This window comes from Balaenoptera ricei, chromosome 4, assembly GCF_028023285.1.
Source record: "Balaenoptera ricei isolate mBalRic1 chromosome 4, mBalRic1.hap2, whole genome shotgun sequence".
In the NCBI taxonomy this organism is placed as follows: domain Eukaryota; kingdom Metazoa; phylum Chordata; class Mammalia; order Artiodactyla; family Balaenopteridae; genus Balaenoptera; species Balaenoptera ricei.
Window position 1 is genome coordinate 83,458,894 of NC_082642.1, and position 12,463 is coordinate 83,471,356.

The following is a 12,463-nucleotide window of genomic DNA, read 5'->3' on the forward strand; positions in this document are numbered from 1 at the left end:
AAAGGATGTATTTTTTCCGTAAGTAGCTGGAGAGATCTAAGGGGTGTATCCAAGTCTTGCAGATAGGGGGCGCTGAATAAACATTTTTGTATAGAGCACAGTGTAGTAATAATTAACACATTATATACATGATGACTACAACTCCTGACTCTTTACACAGTAAAATATCATTCAATAAGAGAAAACTTTTTTGTCCTGACTTTTCAGTTTCTTACTTACAAAATGCAGACATAGTTAAATGATGTGATGAGATCCCTATGCCTGCTGAGATGCACACCCTGTGTTCTCAGACTGAGATATTAATACATATACCGCAAGGAATATGTTTAAATAAAAGCCAAGTGAGAAAAAAAAAAAACCCATAAACTTTACTATAAAAAGTAACATAAAAGTTAAAACAAAAGGGACATTCTGTGGAATAAGATGCAACAAATCGTGCAGGGATTTTTAAGATAAAAATATGAGATGCTGAAGTCACTTCTCAGTTGTGGCAGCTGCTTCAGAAGATTATTTGAGCATTTCTGCTTTATCGAGATGAATGTGATGACAAGCAAAACAGATCAGCTTCCTAGTCTCCACGGGGTTTTGATAACTGTTGGGCAAAAGCTTGGTTCTGAATCAGATGCTGGCCGTACCTATAGTCCCGGAATGTGTAAGCAGGGGGCTCCTTCCAGCATTCATTGGCCTCTGGATCCAACAGGCAGTTGTCAGCATGGATGGGATGACTGAGGTCATTTCTTCTATCCTGTTGACCTGCCAGGAAAGGGAACAGGGAAGCATGAGAAATTGAATGCTGTAACCTGCAAGAGCAAAGCTGGCAATCTGTCTTCTCCCATGGCTGCTGCCCCTTACAAATTTGAGGATCAGAAGGCAGGGCAGGCTAAAGAACACTGGGCAAGCACCGTGAAGAGACTCTGGTCCTGCTTTGATACGAACTTGATGTAGAAAACTGTAGGCAAGTCACACCTGTCTCTTCAGCTATAAAAAGTTCTCCGATATAAATATACATGCAGAAATTCCATGCATTTCATGGGCTGTACTTTGTGTGGGGCAGTCAAAGGATGAGGATAAAATGCAAACGTCAAAAAGAAAAGATCTGATGCAGCTGAAGGTTCACAAGTGGAAAAGTCTACTTCTGTGACATTCTCTCTCCCCTCCTCCTCAGGAGGGTAGAGAAGAGAAGATGGAGAGAAAAAAATAGTGATGCCAGGGAGTGAGGGGGCCTCTGCCTTTTTAAGCGCATTTCTTTCAACAATCCTTTTTATCTTCTATGCTTCCCCTCAATGCTGGTGGGCATAATGGTGACTGTAATTTCCGGGTTCTTGAACCCTGAAAAGTGAAACCTAGAGCAGAAAAGTATTTTTCTGTGTGATGGTAGCAAGCAGAAGAAATGTATTTGAAAGGGAAAACAGGCAGCGTGATGGTCTTCTAATACTTTAGGGGACCAGCAAAGTAGAAAAAGAGGGAAGGGAAAAATCAGAGTGAGTAAGCTTCTTTTGTTTTAGAAATGTAGAACTCTTCTGAACCGTTAGTCTGACATGTTCATAGAGCTCTGCTCTGCATTGTTTTCTTTCTCATTTCACTGTGGGTAAAAGGGAACACGTTCAGACTCTGGAATCTCACCAGACAGGGCTGTGCGGCAGACCATGTGTGTATAGGAAAAATACAGGGTTGAGTTCAGCATGAAATAGGATTCGACAATCTTTCGAGCCTTCTCACTGATGTCATAAAACAGACGGGCACTCTTCAGGGGGACTCGGCCTTCATAGCCAAACTGAAGAAAAAGAAGAATATTAGGAACCACTGGGTTGATTGGAAGGCTTGAGAAAACCATATGCTAGGTTTTATTAAGCCAACATAGGATGCTCGTCTCGCTGTTGGCTCGTGGGAATACTACTACAGACCTGTGGATTTGGTTTAGGAAACGGAGGGAAAGTTGGAAGCTAATCGTCCCTCTCCTCTTCTCTCAGAACACTTTCCTCCCCCTTCTACAAAAACGCCTCTCGCAGTACAGACTGATAACTTTTTTGAGTATGTTTTCACCATTGGACCTTGAGCTTCTTGAGGACAAGGGGGTTGTGTATTATCTGTCAGATGCAAATCTAGGAAATAGAGTTTGATCAATTGATAACCGAATGGAGGAATGAAGGAGTGATTAAAGACAATGAAGGTACCATTTCATACTTGCTCCCTTCAATGACCTGATAGGTCTATATCTTAAACCCTTCTCTTCTCTGTATCTGCCATTCCCAGAAGATCCTGGGTTGACAGTTAGGAATTCAGATCCAAAAGAAGTTAAGTTTTACTTTGAGTGCTTTCAGGACAGTTGCACCTTCAAACTTTTCATTGGGTGTATGGGGTGAAGTTTTTCCTCTGTATCCATCACCAACAAGCATGATTCCCTAGAAGCAAAATACAAGGTGCTTTATTAATGAGGATTATGAATTCATCACATCTCCCTTTCTGCCTTGACTGCCAGAAAGCTGAGAACCAACGTCAATACTCAGAACCATCTCCATTTTATTCTAGGATTCCGGTATCATTAATTCTTCCAACCAAAAGAGGGATCTTTATTTAACTTTCACCCTGCATTTTCATTATAAAATGGTGCCACCACTTTCTGTAGAAATAGGTAGAACATAAATAATTAATATATTGATTAATTATTGATGAAAATAAAGAGATTTTTCCCAGCGATTTTATATGATAGGCAGGGCACAGGCTGGATACAGTTGTCCTAGGAATTAAGCCTCTAGCTCTTCCAGACCCAAGAGCCATGTACAGAGCTGGACAAAACTCCAATCACCCCAACCCAAAGGCTATGAAAGTGCCTCCACCATCAATGTCCTTCTCCTAAAGAAAGTAACGTTTCAGGTTTGGTTTCCTGGCTCCAAGTAAGTCCAGGACCAAAGCTCTTCCATGCTCAGGCCAGGCCAGCGCAGTGGGGCTTCCGGGCCTCACACTAGCAACGCTGTGCAGCTCCCGGCACTGTTCTTCCGACAGGACGTTATCCAGGAGGACGCGCTGAGTCCCGTTCAGCTGCTCGGAGTTGTAGACGAACGTGATGTTCTCATAGAGCAGGGGGCCACCTGCAGGGACAAAACACATGGTTGTCCTTGTTACCTCTGTCCCCAAGGCGGGAAGCACAGAACACCCAACAGCTTTCAATGTGCAGTTCAGGAGTCAGTTTCCTCACGAATATTTAGGAACGCAAAGACAAATTACAAATCTGGAAGGCTGAGAAACGCAATATGGATTCAAGAAAAAGGCAGATGTCTGGCTACCAGGTTTCCCCATGATGTCGTAATTAATATATTACATTTGTGTAGGATTTGGGGATTGATAAACTATTTTTTTTTTCACTTGATTCCAGGGATGATCCTGCAAAACAGACTGGGCATCTCATAGGATTCTTCTCGGTGAAGTCTTTCCAGAATCCTCTCAGCAGTGGGCCCCTCCCTTCTCCACAGCCCTGGGTTCCTACCTCTGCCACAACATCTCATGCAATTACTGGATGACATGACCTCAGGGTAGGTAAAGACTTTTTAAAGAGATAGCAGGACAACCAAACAATTGAAAAATAAAAAGAAAGAGAGAAAAAAAATATTTGACGACATGTTTGTGTCCTCAGTTCCACCGGTATCCAGAGCAAAACCTTCACCAAGTAACTCAGGGAATAAATGCCCACCAGGACAGTCATAACCAAGTCACCTGACTCCTTCCCAGTCTTCTTTCCACCATCTACTGACTCCGGATGGTCTGACTTTTGGAATATCTCTTTTTCTCGGCTCTCTGGGCAAATTATATCGAGATATATATATACATCTCTCCCCCACAGGAGAGTTTCCTGTAGGTACCTGCTCCCTCACTGGACAGAGCTTACAACTTTATAAAATTAGCTCCATATTGGCTCTTCAAAGCATGATGCTTTGTTTTAGGTGGCGAAATGACAAAATCTAGACCTACATGTTTCTTTCCTCATAGAGAATAGGACTGAAGGACAAAGCCTCCGATGGTGAGGAAATCTTCCAATGTAGCAAAGTACAAACACCTTGAACCAGAAAACTGAATAGAAAAGCAACACTTGTTTTTCTCCTCTTTATAATATTCCTCCTAAGGGACCTGATGCCTGTCAACAAGAGCAGTTCACCATGGAGGGCATGGGGGTGAGGAGGGCTCCTCCCATCCTCCCCAGTTGGGCAATGGTCACCAGCACCCTGGTCTAAAACACATCATTGAAGGAGAAAGAGGCAACTGAAATTGATGTCTGCTTTTTGGCTTTAAAACAGGTTAGTCAAACTAGGGAACAGCACTGAATGTTATTAGTCCAGTTGGGATAAAAGAGTTACTACAGCCCATGATTAATGGAATGTTAAAATAATGGGACAGTGTTTCTCAATCTTGAGTAATGTACGGTTATCTGTTAAAGCAAAAGTTCCCTAAGAAGCTTCAGTGCTGACAAATTATTTGTACTGCAGTTTCACTTCCATGTTTGCAATCATAAAACTGTAAGTACAGTATTTATTTTTATAGCTTCATACAACTATCATACCCAAACCAATGTACAAGATTAAATAAAAGCAAGACCATAAAACCAGCTAAATTCAAATTAACAATATTAATAAAATGGTTAATCCTATTTTGTGGAAACTAAAAAGCAATGTTCCACATGAATATTCTAATGAGTGATCTGGCCCTGGTTCTTCTGAGCCAGCATTCCTCAGAGTGCTCTTGGTGTGCAATGACTCATTCTACTACAAGTTTTCTCTGTTGAAACTACTGTGGAATCTTAGTGGACCATGATGAATTTTGGCCTTCATCTGGTCTTAATACATTATTCATAAGTTTGTCCTACTTCAATTCTTACTAGTCTTTGACCATTGATGTGTTATTAACCGATGCCAATGTGATGGTAACTGCATCCATACCCACTGAGATATGAAATCTCATGGCAGTCCTTGGCTATAAGTGGTTATTCAGATGACCCACTAGTTGCCCCTCTTAATTTTTTAAATGGCCATCAAAATTTATAAACACAGAATTTCTTGGATTCCAGGAATACATCCACAAGCTCCCAGCTTTAGTATCAATCTTTTGGATGAATAGAAAATACATACATAAATATCTATATCTATATCTATATATCTCCTACAATTCAATGTTTTTCAAACTGTGTTCTACAGAAAAGTTTTTAATGAAAAAAGAGTTTATTGATCAAATATGTTTGGGAAGTACTGGGGTAAACAAAATTTAAGAGGACTTCTTGGAACTTTTAATATGTGAACAGGCATTATGAATATCCTAAATATCAATATAATATGCAGCAGTTCTCACCCTTAAATAAACACAATACCCACCCTTTCTTCCTTCCCACTTTCCTCCCTCCCTTCCTCGCTCCCTGCTTCCTCCCTCCTTCCCTCATTCCTTCCTTCCTCTCTTCCCCTTCTTTCCTCCTTCCCTCCCTCCCTCCTTCCCACCCACCCACCCTCCCTCCCTCCTTCCTTCCTATGGCAGAGAGACTCTAGGTTGGCCCCTAATGGTCACAGCCTCCTGGTACGCATAGGTTTGTGTACTTTGCTTCCCTCAAGTGTGGGTGGGACCTGGAGCTTGCCTCTAACTAACAGAATATGGCAAAGGTGATGGGCTATCACGTCTTTCATTGGTTACATAACATTGCAACTCCTATTTTGCTGGTTGACTAAATCTGTTGCTTTCTCAGCTTATAGTCTGATGAAACAAGTGGCTGTATTGGACAGCCTCACACGACAAGGAATTGAGGGCATCCTCCAGCCAACAGTCAACCAGAAACTGAGAACGACAGTCCAATAGCCTTCAGGAACCGAATTCTGTCAACTGAGCTTGGAAGAAGATAGTTTCCCAGCTTTAGAAGAGACGTCAGCCCTGATCAACACTTGATGGAACCTTGTGACAGACCCTGAAGCAATGGACCCAGCTAAGCTACCCCCATAGTCCTGACCCACAGAAACTGTGAGATAGTAAGTGTATGTTATTGTAAGCTGCTACCTTTGTGCTAAATTTTTTCACAGCATGGAATGGACCTCTTAACAAAAAACACAGTTTGTTTGGGAAAGGCTGCTCTAATCTATATAGTTAAGATCCATAGCCACATTGAGACTGTCCCTCAAATATTCAAAAGTGAATGGCACATTCCATTTCCATTCAGAAACATAGAGAGAGACGTTCCTTCAACATGAAAGACAAGATACTTGTACGTTCACTGGAAAGAATTTTCTAGTATAAAATTCGAATAGAAATGGAAGACAGATCAAGGGTTTAGTGGACTAGGTTGGTTTGTACTTTGCCATGTTTTTCTCATTTTCTATATTGAGAGTGTATCACTTTAAATATATTTAGTTTACTTTCAAAACATGACTTCAAAAGTTATCTTAGAACATTCAGAAAAATGCTTACCATGCTTAAGCTCTGTATAAGTATTTTCCATTATTATGATGAACATTTTTGAATTGTTAAAATATGCCTGGTATATTGTGTTAAGTTTGAATGAGATATCTTAATAAGCATATGGCATAATGGATTATATTTAAAAGAGAGCTACTGGGATATTGACAATTTCCCCAACCATGGCATAAGCAATATACAAGGATCAGGTGAAGGGACAGAGTGCAACACAGAGTCTAAAATACCTAAATTCCAACAGGTTTGGGCAGAATCTATACTAGACATCTGCCTTTCATGTAGCTCGCACAACCACCACTAAGCACAGAGTTTCATACAGAGGTTTCCCACATATCCATTTAACAAAAAACAGGCAACTACCTACCCACTAACCAAAAGGAAAACAAAAATATAAAAGGAAAAATAAATCCTGCCATTCAAAAATGCAAGTCTACCAGCCTATAAATGACTAGTAGCACAACGGACAGAGAAAAACATTAAAATAAATAGAAATGTAGTCCAATAAGTTGTGGTTCCTGGGATCTGATTTGATGGCTTCAGCCAACTCTTAACCACAGCCTAAGGAGATTTAGTTAAACAACTGAATTCTTCTCTCATTCATAAAGTATGTGCCTGGCTCTGACTCTCCATTTGTAATAAAGAGGAATCTTATAGGAAAATGCTCTTTTGTGTTCACTGCCTATGGCTCAGGGCAAGAAGATATATTTTACCATAAATACGACAAGGTCATACAAGTTACGACGGGAGTGTGCTAACAAGACCTTATATGAGCACCGCCCTTTACAGTTTACAAAAGATTTTCAAATTCATCCTCTCCAAAGAGTTGCTATCCTTCTGTTACAGGTGAGGATGATAAGTATCAGAGAGAGTGAGTCTCTAGTTACCCATCACTCTGGAGAACATCAGACTAAGATAGGCTTCCTGACTCCAAGTTCAAAGTGATTTCTACTATACCCCTGCTGACTCTGGGATTATTATCGAGCAGGGCTTTTGGAAAACTGGTGGTTGAAAGAAGAATGGATAAGTGACAGATGTTTTTAATAAGATGACAAGCATATTCCAAGGACTGGAGTCACTCTGCGGTGCAGTAGCCCTGAGTCACTCCCATCTTAATGCGTAGGAGACATACAGTATGAATACTACTAAATACTGTTAGGTAACCAGAGTAGATGACAATCTCCTTGTGGAAGATGAGAAAAGCTGAAATATATTCTAATCTGGAAGCACGCATCCCTTCTTGCCTCCCTGACATCTGCTTTCAGCCAGACTAAGATGTTGAAAGTGTTTTCTCATTGGGAACTTTGCCTCTGTCTACCACTGTTCTTAATTTAGACCATATTTTGATCTCTAGTGACTGCACAGAAGGCCTTCCAGTAGGTTCCCAGGGAACATCCTATGATTCATTAGCCCATTCAATGGCAGAAATGATAGAATTTGGCAACCCAGTCAATCATGACCTTTCTCCATCCTGTGTAGTTTTCTGTTCTACTCTTCCCATTAGCCTTCTTAGTCAGTTGCTGGACATCAGATCCCCTGGTAGCCCGAAAAAAAATGCTTTGAAATTTGGCAACTGTCCTGGAGCTTCCCAAACGTTTACAGCAAAGTGTCGGCTTACTGGCATGTACTTCCTGGGTGATTTCTCAGCTTAAAAAGCAACGTGAATTCTGGCTGACCATGAAGCTCTCTGGCACTCATAAAATAGCTTGGGCTTTGTGACTACAAACTGAGGTCCAGGTCAGATTAGATGAGCGTATTATCCTGTTTACTGCCTCAAACTGACTTGGAAGCTGAGGAAGGAAAGGGCTGGGAAATGTGAGAGCTGCAGAGAGCCAGAAGTTTTCAAATCAGCTAGAGGAATGTGCTGACATCTCTCTTGTTGGGGAAAGGGGGACTGTACTTATTCTCAATGCAGGTTTTTGAAAAACCTCTTCTTATCTTGCAATTATTTAATCAATAGGGGATACATTTCAGATATCTAGACACTTCTATGTTCCATCATCAGGTGAAGAACAGAAAATAGGATTTGGATTCAAAAGCCTGCTTAACCTATTACAAGCTCTGAGGCTTTGGATAGGTCACTAAATCTCTGTGAGCCTCAGTTTTCTTGCCTGTGAAGTGGGGAACACTTGTCTCACAGGAGATGCTGCCAGTATTAAAATGAACTGTGTATAAATTTGCTGGGAAAATTGTAAAACATATAGAAGTAATAATAATTGTTAAGGATTACTACTGTTGTTAGTACTACACTTGCTAATAAGTTATGATTACAACAATGTTTGGCTCTATTTAAAACCTACGCTTGGCAACACTCCACCTATGGCTCCAGTCATTTTGAGGTTATGTAAACAGGCATCTAATATCCTGCTGTCTCCATCTCTGAGCCTTTTGTGTCCTTTGTTTCATCTACTTGAATGGCTCCCTCCACACTTCTGTCAATCTAATCTAAATTCTACTGATTTCTCAAAGCCCTGATCAGATACGTGCCTCAAGGGTCTTAGGTTAACTAATATCCCGTGTGACCTGTCTCTTCAAGTTCCCCCGATACACAGTCTATTCCATGCTCTCTAGCACTCCCCTCCAATGTGAGAGAAGTAAGCCAGGTAACCTCTCCACGCCTCGGGTACTCAACTGAGGACGGCAATGATCATATAGTCCCTGCCTAGCTCACAGGACTCCTGTGAGTGAATTTGGTAGCACTTTTGTTGAAAACCAAAGGTAGTGATATACACACCTGAGACATTCTTGTTTTTGAGACTTGCTTTCAGAATTTTATGAACTGGAGTAGTTTAGTCCTATTCTTTATTTTTCAGTGAAAATGGGTTCTGCCCTGATCCGGGTAAGAACTGGCCAAGTCCCAGCCTCCCCTTCCCCTCCTTCTAAGAGTAAAAGTGCAAAATACTTACCCTCTCTTAGGTCTCGGTCTATCTTGGGTGATGACTTTTTCCGCGTTGATAATCCATGAACTTCTGCCCCCTCCACATTCACTCCTGAAGGGACCCTGCCCATTCAAAAAAAAAGTTGAAATAGCAATATCCCATTGAATAAAGATGTTCAAAGGCAAAGGATACCTTACTCAGGTAGTCTATGACTTCATATTGTATATTTTTGTGGTTCAAAAGTCCACATCTTTCAAGATCAAATTAGATGCTATTGCCTCCATGAAGCTCTTCTCTATTTTCCCAATGAGTGTGCTCTATTTCACTTCTCTAAATCTTCTTAGCAACCTTTATTACAGTTCATTGTATCCATAATCTAAACCCCTTGAGATTAGACTTTGACTACCAACAGAGCATGAAACAATGATCACGTGCATGTTTACAATGCTCAGAGTGTTGTATTATATGTCTTGAATATAGAGCACATCACTGAAAGATGGTTGAATTGAAATAAATCATGTCCGACTGTAGTGGTTCTCGACTATTCCAAGATAGAAGACATGAGTTTGTGTCAAACTTTGTGAACACACACAATAGCATGATGCCCTTTCAATATATACAAATTGAGCAAATCCAAATATGCATATACATTCTTGGATCTCTTGCAATAATTTGAGGTCACCCAGGGGTTGAGCCTTTGAAGCTCAGTGAAAGACCACAAGATTTTGAATAAGAAGGTCTGGATCTGCCAGTCCTTCATGGTGAGACACTGAGTCCTTTGCCTTGTCAGGGCCTCAGTTTCTGATTTTGATAATAACCTGCACTTCAAGATCTTGTGGACTAAGAATGCCGCCTGCCATATCAGTAAACGAAGGATATTGCGGCCATCAGCCACTACAGCCTCCCCTAATGGTGAGCCCTGAAAGAACTGAGGATGGAAACAGGATACCCACCATCAAGCAGTCAGGCACCACAGCCTCCCCCCAACGGTGCACCCTGAGGGGACTCAGGATGGGAAAACACAGGACACTGGCCCGGGAGAGCTGAGGTGCATATCAAAGGAATGATTTCAATGAGCCCAGGCTCTTGAATCTTCCCATACATAGAAAAGCGTAAACCCTAAATTAACTAGTGATGTCTGGTTTTCTTTAATTAACAGTAATCTTTTGCTATTCTGACTGTCTGCTTTTTGTTACAAAACTCCTATACATCCTGGCTCCTCCCTTAACTCTTGGGAGCAGTCCCTCAGAGCCATCTGAGAGGCTGTCTCCTGGGCTTGAAGTCCTCAGAAAATCCGCTGAATAAAACATAACTCTCAATTTTACAGTGCATTTTTTTCTTCAGTTGACAATCAATCTCAAACGTGTAACTCCAAAATTCTATGACTCCTTGAAATGCTCAGAACATGTAAACTGACTTTTGACATCTATCATTTTAAAAACTGAGTTTTCTTCATTTCTGATTGAGTTCATGACACTTAATATTTTAGCTTGCTGTAAAACTTTCCGAGCTTCATGCTTTCAAATAAATGCAGTAAGAAAATTTAGCATGAAAAAGATAATTTAATTGTTTTTTTCCTATTAAAAAATCAAAAACAGCATCCAACTTTCTCTGATTTAGAGTCACAGAACATTTAGCCATTAGAGATCACCTGATTCAACCCCTTGATGTGAGGAAAAGCATGAGACCCAGAGAGGAAGATAAATTATTTAAGGTGCCTTGGAAATAAGAGGAAGAGCTGGGACCAGAATGCAGAACTCCTAATTCTCAGTTCAGAACTCTTCTAGTTATATCCTTTTGCCTATTTCATAGAGCCCAAGTTCTTTATAATAAATATGATTCTAAGTACTTCTTCTCATTACAAATAAACATTCTAAATGGAGAACTTACTGATTCTCATCCTGTCGTCCTCCATATTGAATCCAATAATTCTGTTTTAAATAAAAAAAAAAAAAAAACTCAGTAGTTTTGTCACTAAAATTCTATGTACAGAAATAAGATAAAACACTCAAAAGACCTAAAATATTAGAAAACTTGCATATTATGTAAAGCTATAATATAGTATTTATTTTTAAATTTTAATAAAAAGGAAGGCTAAGGTTGGTGAAATTTTGGCTAAGACAAAATGGATTAAAAAAATAACATGGAATTAGCTTGGGCATCCATCCTTTTGTCCAAGAAAGTGATTTAGAATTTGGTAGCAAGAGACACTTAGAAGATAATTAAGTATAACTCCTTTCACTTTTATAAGTAAAACAAATAAACAAAAAGTCCAGTCTGGTTAATCATCTGTATAGGATCATAAAGTAAGTGATTTTTTTCTCCTAGGGTCATTTGGGATAACATAACTTTCAAAAATAGTAAGACCGGATATAAACATATTAGAAATGTTACACTAGAAATGTACATTAAAATTATCCTAATTTTAAAAATGTGTCAATAAAAACATAACATAACTAAGAAAGAGACGAAAAATGTGTTACAAATAGGATATATTATAAACAGTGCTTTTTATACTAACTATTAACATGTACAGTATATAAAGAACTTATATAGCAACGAACAGATAAATGAATAAAATACATGTCCAGGTAAATCAAATGAGAGGACAAATAATTAATAATAATTTGTGAAAAGCTGATTTTTGCTGGTAATAATAATTTGTGAGAAGTTGATTTTTGCTGGTAATCAAAGGAATACAAATTAAAACAACAGTGGTGCACCATTTTGGACATAATATATTAGGCATATGAATGAGTTTAAGATGTTACTTCTCATTGCTAAGATGTTCATGGTAAAACCATAAACTTTTATGAACTGTTAGGAATAATGAAGGTACCAGAAAACTCTCCTAGAAAAAAAATTTCAAAAATTTTAAACCTTCTCATATCCTTTGATGGCAGAGTTAACCCACTTCTGGGAATTTATCCTATGGATATAGTTCAGTAGAAAGAAAAATGCTTAATGCATTCATTTTGGCACAAAAGAACAAAAACAAATAAAACAAATGTTCAACAGCAGGAAAAGGATTAACTTATTTATTGTACATCAACTATAAATGTAGCTAAAAATAATTTTGAAAGCTGTAAAGATATAGAAATTGCTTACGCTATCCCAAATAAAAATCAATAAATAAAAATAGAAATCTA

At 39.4% G+C, this 12,463-nt stretch overlaps 1 protein-coding gene across 1 annotated transcript in view; it reads right to left on the minus strand.

Annotated features, from left to right (window-relative positions):
* Window positions 1-12,463, minus strand: part of P3H2 (prolyl 3-hydroxylase 2) — a 154,438-nt gene that overhangs the window by 10,563 nt on the left and 131,412 nt on the right. The window contains exons 7-12 of the mRNA XM_059920771.1: window positions 11,205-11,245; window positions 9,342-9,436; window positions 2,962-3,089; window positions 2,307-2,402; window positions 1,624-1,774; window positions 636-753 (exon numbers count right to left, since the gene is read on the minus strand). Of these exons, the coding sequence (XP_059776754.1) occupies window positions 636-753; window positions 1,624-1,774; window positions 2,307-2,402; window positions 2,962-3,089; window positions 9,342-9,436; window positions 11,205-11,245 (629 nt within the window). The remainder of the gene's footprint in view (window positions 1-635; window positions 754-1,623; window positions 1,775-2,306; window positions 2,403-2,961; window positions 3,090-9,341; window positions 9,437-11,204; window positions 11,246-12,463) is intronic.